Source organism: Hydra viridissima, unplaced genomic scaffold (genome assembly GCF_058129835.1).
Source record: "Hydra viridissima isolate aposymbiotic clone 2 unplaced genomic scaffold, HvirCarnegie_v1 scaffold_2, whole genome shotgun sequence".
In the NCBI taxonomy this organism is placed as follows: domain Eukaryota; kingdom Metazoa; phylum Cnidaria; class Hydrozoa; order Anthoathecata; family Hydridae; genus Hydra; species Hydra viridissima.
The window spans coordinates 26,811,447-26,831,032 of record NW_028324301.1 but is presented as its reverse complement, the minus strand read 5'-3'; the positions used below and the strand labels follow the sequence as shown (position 1 = coordinate 26,831,032).

Sequence of the window (19,586 nt, the reverse complement as noted above, 5' to 3'; positions counted from 1 at the left end):
ATTTACGCAAAGGGTTTTATTTCAATGTAAACACGTATAAAAGAATACTTTGTTAAAAATAATGTTAAAGGAGTTGCGTAAAAAAAAACGTCTGAATAAAGTTTCTTTACAAAAAAAACAACTAAGAAACAAGCGCGCCTAAGAAAAACCAGATCGCGATTCACTAAGTCAAAAAACGAAAGAAACAAAGTTTAAAAGGTCTTTCTAGACAACAAATTCTATTTTTGGCAATGCAGTTTTTGTATTTATGCAACCTAACTTTTGTTTGACTTCTATTTTATTTTACGTTTACCTTGTATTTTATCTTGCCTTTTTGTGTTTTGTGATGTCAAGCTACATAATCTAAACTTAAAAGAAGGAAACTAGGCTAACTTTTCTAGTAGAATATTATGTTGTTGGTTTTGTATGCAGCCTAACTTTAGTTTCATCTATATTTTATTTTGCGTTTATCTTATATTTTATCTTGTCTTTTTGAGTTTTGTATTTTGTGATGTCAAGCTACATAATTTAAACTTAAAAGAAGAAAACTAGGCTAACTTTTCTTTGAAAAATTGTTCAAAAACTACCTTACACCGATAGAGATAGCTCACGAATTTAAAAAGTTGCATCTATTCATCTTCTTCTTCAGCAAAGTAAAGCTTTTTATGCACTTTTACTCTCTAACTTACCTATATTTGCGTAAAGGATTTTATTTAATTCAATTTAAACATAACTAGTAGAATATTATGTTGTTGGTTTTGTATGCAGCCTAACTTTAGTTTCATCTATATTTTATTTTGCGTTTATCTTATATTTTATCTTGTCTTTTTGAGTTTTATATTTTGTGATGTCAAGCTACATAAGCTAAACTTTAAAGAGGAAATTTACGCTAACCTGTCTTTGAAAAACTATTCAAAAACTACCTTTAACAAAGTAGCGAGGCTTTTTATGCGCTTTTACTCTCTAACATACCTATTTTTGCGCAAAGGATTTTATTTAATTCAATTTAAACATGCCTAGTAGATTATTATGTTGTTGGTTTTTTATGCAGCCTAACTTTAGCTACATCTATTTTTCATTTTACGTTTGTCTTATATTTTATTTTATCTTTTTGTGTTCTGTGATGTCAAGCTACATAAGCTAATGTTAAAAGAGGAAAGCTGCGCTAACCTTTCTTTGAAAAACTATTCGAAATCTATTTTTGAGATAATCTAGATTTAAAAGAGGAACACTACGCTAATTTTGCTTTGAAAAAACTCTCGAAAACTAACTTATTCGATAGAGATAGCACACAAATTTAAAAAATTGTATCTACTCATCCACTTCTTCTACAGCAAAGTACTGAGGCTTTTTATGCACTTTTATTCTCTAACATACCTATATTTGCGCAAAGGATTTTATTTAACTCAATGTAAACATACATAGAAGAGTATTGTTACCCGTTTGTTTTATGCAGCCTAACTTTAGTTTCATCTATACATTATATTGCGTTTACCTTATATTTTATCTTGCCTTTGTTAGTTTTGTGTTTTGTTATGTCAAGCTTCATAATCTAATCTTAAAAGGGGAAAACTGCGCTAACTTTTCTTTGAAAAAGTACTCAAAAAGGACCTAAATCGATATAGATAGCTCACAATTTTAAAAAGTTGCATATAGTCATCTTCTTCTTCAGCAAAGTATCGAGGCTTTTTATGGATTTTTACTCTAACTTTCCTATATTTGCGCAAAGGACATTATTTAATTCAACTTAAACATGCCTAGTAGATTATTATGTTGTTGGTTTTTTATGCAGTCTAAACTTTGTTACATCTATATTTTACGATTAACTTATATTTTATCTTGCCTTTTTGAGCTTTGTGTTCTGTGATGTCAAGCTACATAGTCTAAACATAAAAGAGGAAAACTACGCTAAACTTGCTTTGAAAAACTATTCAAAAACTACCTTTAACAAAGTAGCGAGGCTTTTCATGCACTTTTACTCTCTAACATACCTACATTTGCGCAAAGGATTTTATTTAATTCAATTTAAACATGCCTAGTAGATTATTATGTTGTTGGTTTTTTATGCAGCCTAACTTTAGTTTCATCTATATTATGTTTTAGGTTTATCATATATTTTATCTTTTCTTTTTGAGTTTTGAGTTTTGTGATGCCAAGCAACTTAAGCTAAACTTAAAAGTGGAATGCTACGCTAACCTTTCTTTGAAAATCTATTCATAAACTACCCTAGACAAAAGCTAGATTTAAAAGAGGAAAACTACACTATTTTTACTTTGAAAAAACTTTCGAAAACTACCTTAATCGATAGAGATAGCACACGATTTTAAAAAATTGCATATAGTCATCCACTACTTCTGCAGCAAAGTAGCGAGGCTCTTTATGCACTTTTTCTCACTAGTTTGCTTATATTTACGCAAAGGAATTCATTTAATTCAATCCAAACATATATAGAAGATTATTATGTTACGATTTTTTTTTTCTTTTATGCAGCCTAACATTTATTTCACCTACATTTTATTTTACGATTAACTTTTATATTACCTTTCCTTTTAGTGTTTTGTGTTTTGTGATGTCAAGCTACATAAGCCAAACTTTAAAGAGGAAAACTACGCTAAGCTTTCTTTGAAAAACTATTCAAAAACTACCTTAAACAAAGTAGCGAGGCTTTTTATGCACTTTTACTCTCTAACATACCTACATTTGTGCATAGGGTTTTATTAGATTCTAGTAGGTTATTACGTTGTTGTTTTTTTATGCAGTCTAACTTTAGCTTCATCTATATTTTATTTTACGTTTATCTTATATTTTATTTTGTCTTTTTGAATTTTGTGTTTTGTGATGTCAAGCTACATAAGCTAAACTTAAAAGAGGAAAGCTACGCTAACCTTTCTTTGAAAAGCTGTTCAAAAACTACCTTAGACATAATCTAGATTTAAAAGAGAAAGACTACGCTATTTTTGCTTTGAAAAATCTTTCGAAAACTACCTTAATCGATAGAGATAGCACAGGATTTTAAAAAGTTGTATCTAGTCATCCACTTCTTTCACAGCAAAGTAGCGAGGCTTTCTATGCGCTTTTACTCTCTAACATACCTATTTTTGCGCAAAGGATTTTATTTAATTCAATTTAAACATGCCTAGTAGATTATTATGTTGTTGGTTTTTTATGCTGCCTAACTTTAGCTACATCTATTTTTCATTTTACGTTTGTCTTATATTTTATTTTATCTTTTTGTGTTCTGTGATGTCAAGCTACATAAGCTAATGTTAAAAGAGGAAAGCTGCGCTAACCTTTCTTTGAAAAACTATTCGAAATCTATTTTTGAGATAATCTAGATTTAAAAGAGGAACACTACGCTAATTTTGCTTTGAAAAAACTCTCGAAAACTACCTTATTCAATAGAGATAGCACACAAATTTAAAAAATTGTATCTACTCATCCACTTCTTCTTTTTATGGATTTTTACTCTCTTATTTACCCAAATTTGCGCAAAGGACTTTACTTAATTCAACTTAAACATGTCTAGTAGATTATTAAGTTGTTTGTTTTTTATGCAGCCTAACTTTAGTTTCATTTATATTTTATTTTACGTTTATCTGATACTTTATCTTGTCTTTTTGTGTGTTGTTTTGTCAAGCTACATAAGCTAAACTTAAAAGTGGAAAAGTACGCTAACCTTTCTTTGAAAATCTATTCAAAAACTGCCTTAGACATAAGCTAGATTTAAAAGAGGAAGACTACGCTATTTATGCTTTTAAAAAACTTTCGAAAAATACCTTAATCCATTGAGGTAGTGCACGAATTTACAAAGTTGTATCTAGTCATCCACTTCTTCTATAGCAAAGTAGCGAGGCTTTTTATGCACTTTTGCGTTCTAATTTATCTCTGTTTACGCATATGGTTTTTGTTTATTTCTATGTAATGATATACAAAAGAGTATTTTGTTAAAGATTATGCTGCAGGAGCTGCGTAAAAAAACTCTGGCGACCTTTCCTTAAGAAAAAAGCAACTGAAAGACATGTGCGCCTTAGAAAATTCAAATCGCGATTCACCAAATTAAAAGACGAAAAGAACGAACTTTAAAAGCTCTCACTAGACATTTGTGTTTATGATAGGCAATGCAGTTTTTGATTTTATGCAGCCTAACATTTGTTTCATCTATATCTTATTTTACGTTTATCTTATACTTTATCTTGCCTTTTTGAGTTTAGTATTTTGTGATGTCATGCTAAATAAACTATACTTTGCTAATTTTTATTTGAAAAAATATTCAAAAACTACCTGAATTATAAGCTAGATCTAAAGGAGGAAAACTACGCTAACTTTTCTTTAAAAAAAATATTTAAAAACTACCTTAAACATAAGCTATATCCAAAAGAGGAAAACTATGCTAACTTTTCTTTAAAAAAATATTTAAAAACTACCTTAAACATAAGCTAGATCTAAAAGAGGAAAACTACGCTAACTTTTCTTTGAAAAAATACTCAAAAATACCTTAAACATAAGCTAGATCTAAAAGAGGAAAACTATGCTAACTTTTCTTTAAAAAAATATTTAAAAACTACCTTAAACATAAGCTAGATCTAAAAGAGGAAAACTACGCTAACTTTTCTTTGAAAAAATACTCAAAAACTACCTTAAACATAAGCTAGATCTAAAAGAGGAAAACTACGCTAACATTTCTTTGAAAAAATATTCGAAAACTACCTTTAAACATGATTTAGATTTAATAGATGAAAACTACGCTAACATTTCTTTGAAAAAACATTCAAAAACTACCTTTAAACATGATTTAAATTTAAAAAAGGAAAACTACGCTAACATTTCTTTGAAAAAATATTCAAAAAGTACCTTAATCGAAAGAGATAGCACACGAAATTAAAAAGTTGCATTTAGTCATCCGTTTCTTCTTCATCAAAGTAGCGAGGCGTTTATGCACTTTTTATTCTCTAAGTTATCTCTACTTACGCAAATGGCTTTTGTTTATTTCAATGTAAAACTTTTCAAAAGAGTATTTTGTTAAAGATTATGCTGCAGGGGCTGTGTAAGAAAACTCTGGTGACCTTTCTTTAAGAAAAAGCAACTAAAGTAGATGTGCGCCTAAGAAAATCCAAATTGCGATTCACTAAATTAAAAGACATATACAACAAACTTTAAAAGTGAAACTATTTTTACAAGCGTATTTGGTAAAGATGAAATGTTCTTATGACATTTTAACGTTACGAAAGGGATTTTCTTCTGTTCAAATATTTATTACAATTTAAAGTGTTAAATAATGTTACAGAAACGACCTAAAACGCCTGTTGTATTAATTTAAACGAACAAAATAGATAAAAAAAAAGAAAAACTATCATTAAAAAAAAAAAAGTAAAAAAAGAAAAGAAATAGAAGTTGAGGAAAAATAAAAATAAGAACTTCTAACAAAGAGCTGTTCTTTTTATTTTTCAGATTTTAGATGCTTAATTCCTTGAATGAAAAGTTGAACTGATGACCCACTACTAAGGTTGTTCCTAGCCTTCCGTTCTCAAACTAGGCCATTCTGAGAGGCTGTTTGATTAAGTACCGTTGATAGTAGTATCGCACGTAAGAGACTTCTAAAACTCTGATTATCAATTCCTTGAATGAAGAGATGACTTCATACTCACTAACGAGGTTGTTCTTAGCCATCCGTTCTTAAACTAAGCAAAACAGTGAAGTTGTTTGATTAAGTATCACAGTTTGCTGATTTGCACATGCACCATTGCCGAAACTGTGATGCTTGGTTCCTTGATTGGATTGAAGAAGCTCATCACCATGCATTTTACAAGCTGTCCGTTGTTATGTTTTGCAATTCAGTGGTTCTGTTTTGCAATTCATTTTCTGTTTGTTTAAGTATCATCGATGGTGGTGTCGTGCATGCAAACTTTCCGAAACTCTGATGCTTGTTTTTCTTGAATGGAGAGATGAGCTTATACTTTAGGTGACTTTTAAAACTGCAGTAATTAGTGCCTCGAATGGAAAAACGAACTCATTCATTACAGACCAAGGTTGTTCCTGGCCATCCGTTAACATATTAGGCAACAGTACAGCGAAGCTGTTTGTTTTACAAGCTTTTGTCGTTTCGAGAAATCACTACATTAAGCATTCGATGGTGATACACGACTGATGGCCAGGTTCTGATTTTCGAATGAAAAGAAGAGTCGCATCCGACCACCGGTCGGCTTTCGACGCAAAACAGCTGTACACACTCGTCCAACGATCCAGTGACTAACTGTTGCAACGAGAAAGTTAGCTTTATTTGTCGTGCAGATTGTCCGCTTTGACGTAAAATGCTAGAAATTTGCTGAACGCTCGGTTTGCGCCGCCCAAGAGTCATTCTGTTTCTGCGTTGCCAGCGTCTGTCGGCTAAATACAACTGTAGACTCCGCGCAAGCTTTTTCACCGCAAAAGTTGTACAGAGCCACACCGAAGGCTAAAATCGACTTTAAGGTCGAAGGTTAAAATCGACCCTAGAGGTTTGAAAACGACGTCACGAAATTTTCAAGACATCATCGAAGAAAATTACGGCGGCCAGATGCAACTCTTAGTACTAACTCTACTAATCTTAGTACGTTAAGCATTCCAGTCGAGAGATCAGACGTTTTTTCGTCACCTAAGAGACCGGCCGATGCGTTTGCGACGCTGCGGAAAGAAAGAAGATGGCAAACCACAGGGTTGTTACCGTAACAAACCTCCGTGAGTACCTCCATCTCGAGTGGCTTTTGAAGAAACGTTCGTTTTAAACTCAAAGGGATGGTTGTTAAAGCTCACAAACGCCTGGTTAACGATTTTCTAACGGCAGACACCGTGTTTACAATGGATACAGACCGATTAACTGAGCCCAAAGCGCAAGATCTATCAGAAAACTCCTCTAGGTCGATGCAACGAGACGACTAGACACGTGCGTCTAAAGGCATTTTACAATTGAAGGACGCCCCTCGTGGGCCCTTTAACCTTAACACTAAACTCCTGCTTGATATCCTCGTCCCCAGGTTTCCAAACCGTAACCCCAACCCCCTCTAATCCTAACCCCCTTACCCTCTAACTCTCCCCCCTCAAAAAAACAAAAAACATAAAAAAGCAAACAAAACGAAAAAAAAACTTGCTTCCCTCCTCACTTTTAGCTCTAGGATGCAACACCTTTTTGCCGCCCTCCGCTAGAAGGGAGTAGGGAGTAGTAACGAAAGCTTGACATCAAAGTAGCGTTTCGTATGAGATTTGTTTGCCAAAATTTGAGCGTTTTTAAAAAAGCCAAGACTTCGTCAGAGGGGTTTCTTCTTTTCTCCTAAAGCTATCGATCGATTAAAAAGCTCAAAGCAAAGAAATTCAAAACAAAATACAAAAACGGGAAGTTTTAGTTTCTGCACCACAAGCCAAGCACTAGTTCAAACTGGAGATAATAAAAGGAAATCGAATGATCTCACTTCTCAAACCACTGAGCTGCCATTGGTCGGCAGTCTCTTGTTTGGAGACCATTGAGCTGCCATTGGTTGGCTGTTTAATCGTTGCGATTGGTCGGCAGTTTTATCGTTGGAGACCATTGAGAGATATAAAAGGAATTTTTTTTTTGAGCACAACATTAAACGTTAAATCGTTAGATGTTGTTATAAAGGCACCATTAGAATGCGATGTCCTCAAATATTTTCCTCGATATTTTAATAAGTAAACAAAAACAAAACTAAGTCTTGCAACTGGCGAAAACTTTCAATAAGCAAACAAAGCAACAACTTTCCTTTCGAGTTTTTTACATTTTAAACAAAAGACAAACAAAGAAAAAAAAAAAACAAACAAAAACAAAAACAAAAACAAAAAAACAAAACAAAAACAAAACAGAAAAGGGAGAATGAGTGAGTCGACTGATTTCGCTCAACTGTCTTAAACGAGAAGTCATAAACGTTTGCTTGTGCCAGCAAGTTGCAAATTAAGTTGTAAATGAACTGCACCGCAAAAGCTTAACCACAGTTTATTAAGCATATTAAGCCTTTGCTGACATGTTAAGACATTTTAAGCCTTTGCTATTATCATGAGGCTTTTGCTCCACGAGCCAAAAAAGTACGCTAGAGTTGACAAACTGCATCGCGGTCGAAAAGTGTAATTACGCCAACACTTTTATCCGTTTTAAGCATTTCGTTTTCGCACGAACAACAATTAAAGCAGCTCGTTGAGCTTAACGACGTTCGTATTTTTTTTCGAAGCCAAAACTTCGGCTATAAGTAGAATGAAGAGGCACTTCGAAAAACAACAAAGCTGTTCGCAGTCGATAGCAACGAGCGACAACATCTCTGCGAGTCTGGCATCAAGGTAAACAGTTTTTTTACATTTTCATTTGTTAGTGCCACTTTTGCGTACATTATGTATTCAAAAATTTGTTGCTGACGCTAGATTTTTCGTTTTCAATGAACAACAGTTGCAACCTCTAGCCGTTTGCTAAAACAGCTTGCTAGGACAACCAAATCAATCATATGTTGTGAAAATTTCTTTTTGTTCAACTGACTAAGGAAGATCGAGCGAACGCTTTTTTTTTTATAACTTGTTTGTATCATATTGCTATTAAGAAAACAGCGTTGTGTATACTAAACGTGACATAATTGGCAATTATCCGTAACTAAAAATAAGATAGAAATTACAAACTTGATACCATATTTTAATTACTCTAACAAAACTAGACGTCATCGCGTGAGAAAATAAATGTTCATAACACATAACCTATTTTTTTGTTTTTTTTTTCTTCTCTTTTTTCCTTTTAATCTCTTTTTCTTTCGTCCAAAAAGCGTTTTGATTTTTGCCTCGCCACAAGCGATGAAATCGATAAAAAAAACCTGCTCGGACATTCTCAATTCTCAACAACAAAAGCAATCAAAGTTCTAGCTCTCGAGCACGTGCGCCGACAGGTTGATGAAACCGTTCAAATATGCTCGATCGCTAGAATTTAAAGAAAGAAACAAGCCAGAAACAAACCAAAATAAAAAAAAGCCAAAAACAAAAATGGACATCTTTAGAACGCTTAAATTTTATAAAATATTTTCCTCTGCGTTTTTAACCAGCTAAACTGTCGTAAAGTTTTTTCGGTGCAGTTCATTTAAAAAACTTAGTTTTCAACTTTTAAACGTTTTAGACTTCTCGTTTAAGGCAGTCGAAAGAAATGAGTCGACTCACTCTCTCTCTCCCTATTCGGTTTTGTTTTTGTTTATTTGTTTTTGTTTTTTCTTCGTTTGCCTTCGTTTGCCTTTGTTTGCTTTTGGAAAAGTTGTCGCCATGCGAGACTTAGTTTTTTTTTTTTTTTGCTCAAATTGAGCACAAGTGAGTTTCTAGTCTTGAAAGTGTGCAAAGTGTGGGCCAATCTGGTGGCTGGAGTGATGACACGTGAATGCTGGAAATTCCAGACTTTGAGCGGATTCAGCGTACATAGAAAGAAAATGTAGCATTCACGTGGGTCTCTCCTAAGCGTGCCATTGGTCGGTCTGCTGTCCTTAAGTACCCCCTCCCCCCCCTCAACGTCACGTTTGCTCAACTTTCTCGGTCTTTGGCGCCCAGAGAAAGCTTGAGGAAGGATAAAAAATGGCGAGGTTTCGGTACTGCGTTTTCTGTTTTTCTTATTTGTTTTTGTTTGTTTGCTTGTTTGTTTGTTTGTTTGTTAATTTTTTTAATTTTTTTTTTTTTTGTTTGTTTCGTTCGTTTGTTTGTTTTTGTTTGTTTCGTTTGCTTCGTTTGTTTGTGATGTTTTGTTTTCCCTTCTTGATGGCACAAAACAGAAGCAAACAAGACTTTCGGTTATATTCGGTTATATTCGGTTCAATAAAAGTTTGTTGGTTTCTGCACAACAACAACAACAACCACAACAACAAAAGTCCCTCTGTCCCTCAAAAGCAGTTTCTCCTCTGTCCTAAAGAAGAGCCTCTTGTAATCGATCTTGTCTGAATGCAGCTCTCCTTTTGCCTACAGGTTTTTATTCCAACCCTTTTGTTGTTGTTAGTGCCATGTTGTTGTTATTGTTATACTCTGTAAAAGCAGTTGTTGCTGTTGTACTTGTTTGTTGTTTCTAAAGACACTGTTGTTGCTGCTGTTAGCGCTGTTAGTAATCACCCACTTGGCTTGTATTTTTGTTTCTTGTTTTTGTTTTTTGTTTTATTTATAAACACTCTCTGAGTAAGTGATGCTGTTGCTGTTGTTGTTGTTACAGTTGCAATGAGTGTTTGTTAATGTTCCCCCACTTGGCTTGTACTTTTGTTTTCTGTTTTGTTTTTTTTTTGTTTTTGTTTTTTTTTTCTCAACACTCTCTGAGTAAGTGATGCTGTTGCTGTAGTCGTTGTTATAGTTGCAATGAGTGTTTGTTAATGTTCACCAACTTGGCTTGTTTATAATCTATTTTATTTTATCAACACTCTCTGAGTCAGTGATGGTGTTGCTGTTGCTGTTGTCGTTATTATGCTTGCAATGGGAGTTGTTACTGTTCACCCACTTTGCTTGTTTTGTTTTTATTTCTTTATTTTATCAACACCCTTTGAGCCAGTGATGCTGTTGCTGTTGTTGTTGTTATAGTTGCAATGAGTGTTGTTAATGTTCACCCACTTTGCTTGTGTTTTTGTTTTTGTTTATCAACACCCTTTGTGTCAGTGATGCTGTTGCTGTTGTTCTTATTACAGTTGCAATGAGTGTTTGTTAATGTTCACCAACTTGGCTTGTTTATAATCTATTTTGTTTTATCAACACTCTCTGAGTCAGTGATGCTGATGCTGTTGTTGTTATTGTGCTTGCAATAAGTGTTGTTAATGTTCACCCACTTTGCTTGTTTTGTTTGTGCTTTTGTTTTTGTTTATCAACACCCTTTGAGTCACTGATGCTGTTGCTGTTGGTGTTATTATAGTTGCAATGAGTGTTAATGTTCACCCACTTTGCTTGCTTTATTTGTTTGTTGCTTTTTTTTTTATCAACACCCTGCGAGTTAGTGATGCTGTTGCTGCTTTTGTCATTTTACTTGTATTTATAGTTGTTACTGTTCAGCCACTTTGCTTGTTTTTTAATCTGTTTTATTTTATCACCACTCTCTGAGTCAGTGATGATGTTGCTGATGCTGTTGTTGTTATTTTACTTGCAATGATAGCTGTTACTGTTCAGCCACTTTGCTTGTTTTGTTTGTTTGTTTGTTTGTTTTTTTTATCAATATCCTCTGAGTAAGTGATGCTGTTGCTGTTGTTGTTGTTATAGTTGCAATGAGTGTTTGTTAATGTTCCCCCCCTTGGCTTGTACTTCTGTTTTCTGTTTTGTTTTGTTTTTGTTTTTTTTGTTGTTTTTTTTCTCAACACTCTCTGAGTAAGTGATGCTGTTGCTGTAGTCGTTGTTATAGTTGCAATGAGTGTTTGTTAATGTTCACAAACTTGGCATGTTTATAATCTATTTTATTTTATCAACACTCTCTGAGTCAGTGATGCTGATGCTGTTGTTGTTATTATGCTTGCAATAAGTGTTGTTAATGTTCACCCACTCTGCTTGTTTTGTTTGTGCCTTTGTTTTTGTTTATCAACACCCTTTGAGTCACTGATGCTGTTGCTGTTGGTGTTATTATAGTTGCAATGAGTGTTAATGTTCACCCACTTTGCTTGCTTTATTTGTTTGTTGCTTTTTTTTTTATCAACACCCTGCGAGTTAGTGATGCTGTTGCTGCTTTTGTCATTTTACTTGTATTTATAGTTGTTACTGTTTAGCCACTTTGCTTGTTTTTTAATCTGTTTTATTTTATCACCACTCTCTGAGTCAGTGATGATGTTGCTGATGCTGTTGTTGTTATTTTACTTGCAATGATAGCTGTTACTGTTCAGCCACTTTGCTTGTTTTTTTTTTGTTTTTGTTTTGTTTGTTTGTTTGTTTGTTTTTTTTATATATCCTCTGAGTTAGTGATGCTGTTGTTGTTATTATGCTTTCAATGAGAGCTGTTACTGTTCACCCACTTTGTTTGTTTATAATCTGTTTTATTTTATCAACACTCTCTGAGTCAGTGATGCTGATGCTGATGCTGTTGTTGTTATTATGCTTGCAGTGAGAGTTGTTACTGTTCACCCACTTTGCTTGCTTATTGTCTATTTTATTTTGTCAACACTCTCTGAGTCAGTGATGCTGATGCTGATGCTGTTGTTGTTATTATGCTTGCAATGAGAGTTGTTACTGTTCACCCAATTTGCTTGTTTTGTTTTTTTATTTGTTTTTTTGTTTGTTTTTGTTTTGCTTGTTTTTTTTTATCAATACCCTCTGAGTCAGTGATGCTGTTGCTGTTGTTGTTGTTGTTGTTATAGTTGCAATGAGTGTTTGTTAATGTTCCCCCACTTGGCTTGTACTTTTGTTTTCTTTTTTGTTATGTCAACACTCTCTGAGTCAGTGATGCTGATGCTGTTGTTATTATGCTTGCAATGAGAGTTGTTACTGTTGTAGTTATGTCTGTCATTTGTCCTTGTTAGCAAGTTCTATTTGCCCTCTCTTGCCTTTTTTCAACACAGTTTCTTTCTTTGAGTCATATGGTTGCGAGATCCTCTCAAACTCCATCTCTTTATTTATTTGTTTCTTTTTTTTTTTTTTTTTTCTCATTCTCCTTCTCATAATAGCAATCACTGCTGCCACCATGCATGTAATGCTAGTTGCTCTCATTCTTTTTCATTTGCTAGTGGAAACTTTGTTTCTTCTTGTTGCTCTCTTTTCTTTCTTTTTTCTCTTTTGCAGAGGATTCGAAAAAACACAGCTCTTCCCTGCAGTTGTAAACATTCCAGGATTCCAGGATGCAGGCAGAAGAAAAACACTCTCACTAACTGTCTTCTTTTTTTTAGCATAAACCGTTGCAAACAAACACCTGAACATGTCTTCTTCACAAGAAAACAACACTGTTGTTGCCCCTTCTCCGAACTCTAAAGCGAAAAAAAGAAAAGAAGGCAGTCACAAGAACAGAGAGACTTAAAGCTCAAAAACAAAGTCAGGGCCGCATTAGTTGCAGCGTGTGGCTCCGTAAACAGGGTTGTACCTTTCTATGGTACCAAGAAGAGGTACGCTGTTAGCTGTCCGATGCCTTTGTGCAAACATTCCTCCACAAGCATTAAAAGACACTTGACTAAAAAAGATCATTCTTGGACTTTGGATGAAGCTTCCATCTTTTACTCTGCAATGGTCAGGAAGTTTCAGCATGCTCGTCTCGAACGCAAGTCCGGCTGTCCAAAACCTTACCCCTGTTTGCAATGTTGGAAGTATTACGACCGACTGGACATACACTTGAAAGAGACTCATTTCTACGATTCCAAGACGATCAAACAAAAGATTGCAGAGGCAAAGCGATACGACAACGACAAGCTCTATGTCCCTCAATTTATTCGACCTGCCTTCTTTGGTATTAAGCCAGTAGCTGAACAAGCGTCTGCATCAGGCTCTGCATCCTCTGCTCCTGGGCCTTCCTCCTCTTTTTCTTCTCCGGTTCTTTCCTCTGATCCTCTTTTAAGCTTGCCCTCATCAGTTGCTGGTTCGTCCGAGGCTCCTTCTGCAAACCACTGCACCTCTGTAGAAAACAAAGAGCTGAACACCGAATCCGTCCTAGACTCTGATTTTAATTCCTTAAAGCACTTGGTTTCCAACTCCTCCGTCTTGACAGAAGATAAGAGACTCTTGTTTCAGCTGGACAAAGATGCTTTTCACTTTTATTACCAGTCAGCAGATGAGCTCTTCAGAGATTTTGAAAAGTGGCTTGTGGTAGCCAACAACAACACTTTGTCACAAGCAAAGATCTACAAAAATGCAGTTGTTGAAATATTGACATGTTGTGACAGCACGCTGACGCTGCACCCGAACGCTCTCACCAATTCCAACGTTTTGGAGGATAGATACTTTTCCATGCACTTTAAAAACATTCAGCTCAATTCCAAGCTGAGTGAACTTGACCAAACAAAAGCCATGTCTTGTCACACGTTGTACAACCGCCTTGTCTACCTTTGTCTCCTGTTTCGTTTCAGTGAAGCCAGGAATGTCTATTTCGGACTTTCTCATGAGGCCATCCGACGTTTGCGCTGCAAGGTGGAGGAGTTACAAAAAGTGCTGAGGCCCTTTCGTTCTTTGAGGAGGAGCCTTGTGAAAAGCAAAAATGCATCAACATCATCAATGTCAGTTTGCTGAACGAATATGGCAAGTCTGCATACGTAAGACAGTTAGTGGAATCGATTAGAAAGCCGTCTCTTACACCGACTAGAGACAATGCTGTGTCTCTACGAAACCATCTTCTGCTCTCTGTCACTGTAATTAACAGTTTAAGAAAATCTAACATTGCTCTTTTAAACATTAGAGACTACATGGCTGCTGAGAAGAGTGAGTGTGGATATTGCATTGTGCAAGAGCGCTACAAAACAGCATACAAGTACGGAGCCAAAAACATTCTAGTGCCGAACGACTTGAAAGTGTTGATCGATATTTATTTGCTGAGATACAGAGACCTTCTTGTCAACGACTCTCACTACATGGCTGCAGACACCAAGACTGTTTTGGAGTTGAGCGACTGCTACAGGCCCCTTTTTCCATCGATGAGACCCAACAAAGACGAATGTGTGACACTCGGTGCAACTAGAGTGCCTGTTTACCAGATGGGTTCCTCTGCTATCTCCTCTTGCCTGACGTCCTGCTTCAGAAAAAGCCAAGTAAACATTCCCATGAAGCGTCTTACTCCCACTTGCATTCGCGGTTCGATAGCCACTTACTTTGCCAACAACAGCAAAGAAGATCGCGAGCGGTTTGCTACACTCTACATGAAGCACAGCAGGAACACAATGGATAGCTTTTATGTGTCCCAGTGGAACGCTGCAGAGGAGTTGCGCTTTGCCCTGGGCATCGGACAGTCCTTCGGAGTCATAGAGTCTTTGACTGTTGAAAAGTCTGAGAGACCACCAAAGAAGGAGAAGGATGTGATGGACTGGCTCCAAACTAATGCAGAGGAGTACGGTTTTCATGAGGTTGAGGACATCTTTGAGGAAGATTTAGACTCCGGTTCTGACTCTGAAGAATGTGCTGCTACTTTCAGCTGTACCACAGTGGTTCCGTTTTCTCCAGCTGTAGAAAACAATGTTCCTTTAGAGGATAGCAACGACCATGCCGTAGATTTCTTGTGTGAACCTACCTCAACTCCTGTTTCGTCTGTTCCATCTGAACAAACAATCGCTGGTCCAGTTCTTGAACTATCCCCTGCTCTTGCACAACTAGTTCCTAACGAACAAGCTGTTTGTATGGATGTAGATCAGACTCTAGCTGTTCCTGTTGGCACAGCTTGTTCTCCTCTTGCATTAACATTATTTCCTGATGAACCGGATTTTATTGAACACCATGCAAAACTTTCTCCAGTTTACTTTAATGAGCAAGTGGTTGCCAAACCTGTTTCTGCTTCTCCTTCTCAGCAAGTCGCTTTCTGTCCTTCAAAAGAGGTCTTTTCTGTTCCTCTGACTCCTAGCCTTGTTGCTTTTCAGCAAACATTGGCCAAACCCAGTTTGTTTCTTTCATCTGATCCAGTTTCAGCTGTTCCTGTCCAACAGGCTGGTACTGTTCTTGCAAAGCAGCTCTCACCTTATGCTGTTCAATCTGTTGGTAGCCTATTTAGCCAAAGTCTTGCCTCTACATCCAGAGGTAAATTCTTTTTGATTTTTGATTTTTGATTTTTATGCAAATCTCAACACGCTTTCAAAAAATGAAAATGCCCAAATCAACTCCTTGCTCTATTGTTATTGTTAGAGCTGTAAAAAAAACAAAACAAAACAAAAAAACAACACAGAAGTGTGTATGTATTTGTTGCAGGACTAATTCTGTGATTGCTTAAATGTTTATACAAGTGAATGATACTAAAACTGATTATGTTTTAGAAGTAAAAGATCCAAGAAGAAAAAAAATCAAGTTGGAAATGCCATCTTTCACTCAAGAACTCATCGGTAATGTAAAACCTAATTTATACAAAGATATATAAACACAAACCTCTTCTTGCACAATTTCAGATGGTTAACTGTTAACAAAAACTAGCCATCATTGCTAAGTGCACTTTTAGAAAGTTGTGTCTACCCGATTTCTAATGATGAAGTTAGAAACATCACCGTTAGAAATCATGCACAGCTTGTTATCATCTCTAACACTTAGAAACTGTTGATGGTTTTTATGAATTAGAAAAATGAACATGGTTTTATTTTATTTCAGGATCAACTCAGCCAAGAACAAAGGAAAACAAAGCAGAAGTTAGCCAATGCCATTTAGGTAATCTTTCAAAAACCAGTTATTGCTATCAGTGCAAAACAATAAGGTCAACAAAAAAAAATAAATAAAAAACAGAATAAATCTTGTCTTACTTCAGAACCAAATGAATATTTGATTTAATCACTTTGTGTTATGACTTGAGTTTGTAAAATTTTAGATGAAATAGTTGAAGAGCTGAATGCTTGCCCTGGCCACAACGAATGGTTCAACACCAGAAGTTTTCCACGATGTGCAGCTTTGGTGTTGGCATACATCTTGCAAGACGTGTTTACAGATGTAAGCTCAAGTTGCTCGTACAAAGATTACCTTGGCATCTTGGCAAATCATAGCAGTGACAAGCTCATTCATGTCTTGCAAAAGTACTCCTACCAAAGCCATATTAAAGACAAAATTAAAAACATGAAGCTAAAAATTCAAAAGAGGGTAGTTTAGAAAAGTTTGTTCAATATGGCAATATCGTGAAACCATTTATGTAGTTTAGATAAGTTTGTTCAGTTTGGCAATAAAGATGGGCCTTTTGTGTAGTTTGTTTTATCTATGCTTTTGCAAATATTTTTATCTGTTTCGCTAAAGACATAATAAACAAGAAGTTCTGTTAAACTGTTCTCACATTTCTTATTTAAAGATAGTTCAAACTTTTTTTATCTTTAAAAAAAAAAAAAAGAAGTCGTTTTGTTATTCTGTGAAAACTTTTAATAGAGTTGCATTTAGAATTACTTCTGATGTTTTTAAGAGTTTGTTAAAAAGCAAAATAATATTTCCTGTGATGTTAAACTGCATAAGTGAAATTTAAAAAAGGAAAACTGCTCCAACCATTTTTCGGAAAAAGAAATCAAAAAGTTCCTTATTTTAAAAGATCTAGACATCCATTTCTTCTTCAGCAAAATAGCGAGGCTTTTTTATGAACTCTTACTCTCTATTTTTTCATATCTTTACACAAAGGATTTTATTTAGTTCAATGTAAACATACATAGAAGTATATTATGTTTTTTTTTTTTTTTTTGTTTTTATGCAGTCTAACTTTTGTTTCACTTCTATTTTATTTTACGTTTATCTTGTATTTTATCATGCCTTATTGGTTTTTGCGTTTTGTGATGTCAAGCTGCGTAAGCTAAACTTAAAAGGGGAAAACTACGCTAACTTTTCTTTGAAAAAATATTCAAGAAGTACCTTAAACGAAAGAGAAAGCACACGAATCTTGCCATCCAATTCTTCTTCTGCAAAGTAGCGAGGCTTTTTATGTACTTTTGCTCTCTAATTTATCTCTATTTACGCAAAGGGTTTTATTTCAATGTAAACACGTATAAAAGAATACTTTGTTAAAAATAATGTTAAAGGAGTTGCGTAAAAAAAAACGTCTGAATAAAGTTTCTTTACAAAAAAAACAACTAAGAAACAAGCGCGCCTAAGAAAAACCAGATCGCGATTCACTAAGTCAAAAAACGAAAGAAACAAAGTTTAAAAGGTCTTTCTAGACAACAAATTCTATTTTTGGCAATGCAGTTTTTGTATTTATGCAACCTAACTTTTGTTTGACTTCTATTTTATTTTACGTTTACCTTGTATTTTATCTTGCCTTTTTGTGTTTTGTGATGTCAAGCTACATAATCTAAACTTAAAAGAAGGAAACTAGGCTAACTTTTCTAGTAGAATATTATGTTGTTGGTTTTGTATGCAGCCTAACTTTAGTTTCATCTATATTTTATTTTGCGTTTATCTTATATTTTATCTTGTCTTTTTGAGTTTTGTATTTTGTGATGTCAAGCTACATAATTTAAACTTAAAAGAAGAAAACTAGGCTAACTTTTCTTTGAAAAATTGTTCAAAAACTACCTTACACCGATAGAGATAGCTCACGAATTTAAAAAGTTGCATCTATTCATCTTCTTCTTCAGCAAAGTAAAGCTTTTTATGCACTTTTACTCTCTAACTTACCTATATTTGCGTAAAGGATTTTATTTAATTCAATTTAAACATAACTAGTAGAATATTATGTTGTTGGTTTTGTATGCAGCCTAACTTTAGTTTCATCTATATTTTATTTTGCGTTTATCTTATATTTTATCTTGTCTTTTTGAGTTTTATATTTTGTGATGTCAAGCTACATAAGCTAAACTTTAAAGAGGAAATTTACGCTAACCTGTCTTTGAAAAACTATTCAAAAACTACCTTTAACAAAGTAGCGAGGCTTTTTATGCGCTTTTACTCTCTAACATACCTATTTTTGCGCAAAGGATTTTATTTAATTCAATTTAAACATGCCTAGTAGATTATTATGTTGTTGGTTTTTTATGCAGCCTAACTTTAGCTACATCTATTTTTCATTTTACGTTTGTCTTATATTTTATTTTATCTTTTTGTGTTCTGTGATGTCAAGCTACATAAGCTAATGTTAAAAGAGGAAAGCTGCGCTAACCTTTCTTTGAAAAACTATTCGAAATCTATTTTTGAGATAATCTAGATTTAAAAGAGGAACACTACGCTAATTTTGCTTTGAAAAAACTCTCGAAAACTAACTTATTCGATAGAGATAGCACACAAATTTAAAAAATTGTATCTACTCATCACTTCTTCTACAGCAAAGTACTGAGGCTTTTTATGCACTTTTATTCTCTAACATACCTATATTTGCGCAAAGGATTTTATTTAACTCAATGTAAACATACATAGAAGAGTATTGTTACCCGTTTGTTTTATGCAGCCTAACTTTAGTTTCATCTATACATTATATTGCGTTTACCTTATATTTTATCTTGCCTTTGTTAGTTTTGTGTTTTGTTATGTCAAGCTTCATAATCTAATCTTAAAAGGGGAAAACTGCGCTAACTTTTCTTTGAAAAAGTACTCAAAAAGGACCTAAATCGATATAGATAGCTCACAATTTTAAAAAGTTGCATATAGTCATCTTCTTCTTCAGCAAAGTATCGAGGCTTTTTATGGATTTTTACTCTAACTTTCCTATATTTGCGCAAAGGACATTATTTAATTCAACTTAAACATGCCTAGTAGATTATTATGTTGTTGGTTTTTTATGCAGTCTAAACTTTGTTACATCTATATTTTACGATTAACTTATATTTTATCTTGCCTTTTTGAGCTTTGTGTTCTGTGATGTCAAGCTACATAGTCTAAACATAAAGAGGAAAACTACGCTAAACTTGCTTTGAAAAACTATTCAAAAACTACCTTTAACAAAGTAGCGAGGCTTTTCATGCACTTTTACTCTCTAACATACCTACATTTGCGCAAAGGATTTTATTTAATTCAATTTAAACATGCCTAGTAGATTATTATGTTGTTGGTTTTTTATGCAGCCTAACTTTAGTTTCATCTATATTATGTTA

The 19,586-nt window shown here is 34.4% G+C and overlaps 1 protein-coding gene across 2 annotated transcripts; it reads left to right on the top strand.

Annotated features, from left to right (window-relative positions):
* Nucleotides 1–9,515: 9,515 nt before the first annotated feature.
* On the top strand, nucleotides 9,516–16,905 carry LOC149892669 (uncharacterized). Of its 2 annotated transcripts, XM_090080079.1 has the most exons (5): nucleotides 9,516–9,569; nucleotides 12,810–15,627; nucleotides 15,861–15,926; nucleotides 16,186–16,242; nucleotides 16,400–16,905. In XM_090080079.1, the coding sequence occupies exons 2-5, from the start codon at nucleotides 14,310–14,312 to the stop codon at nucleotides 16,672–16,674; spliced, it is 1,716 nt and encodes a 571-aa protein (XP_089936205.1). In that variant the 5' UTR covers nucleotides 9,516–9,569; nucleotides 12,810–14,309; the 3' UTR covers nucleotides 16,675–16,905. The 2 variants fall into 2 exon arrangements, with proteins under 2 accessions (XP_089936205.1, XP_089936206.1); XM_090080080.1 differs by lacking the exon at nucleotides 9,516–9,569 and having other exon boundaries at nucleotides 11,832–15,627.
* The last annotated feature ends 2,681 nt before the right edge of the window (nucleotides 16,906–19,586 follow it).

Bases quoted from the DNA above. Each gene is read 5' to 3' on its own strand.
- LOC149892669 (XM_090080079.1), top strand. From the start codon at position 14,310: ATGGCTGCTGAGAAGAGTGAGTGTGGATATTGCATTGTGCAAGAGCGC. The intron at 15,628-15,860 runs GTAAATTCTTTT...ATTATGTTTTAG, and splicing joins TCTTGCCTCTACATCCAGAG to AAGTAAAAGATCCAAGAAGA. The intron at 16,243-16,399 runs GTAATCTTTCAA...GTAAAATTTTAG, and splicing joins AGTTAGCCAATGCCATTTAG to ATGAAATAGTTGAAGAGCTG.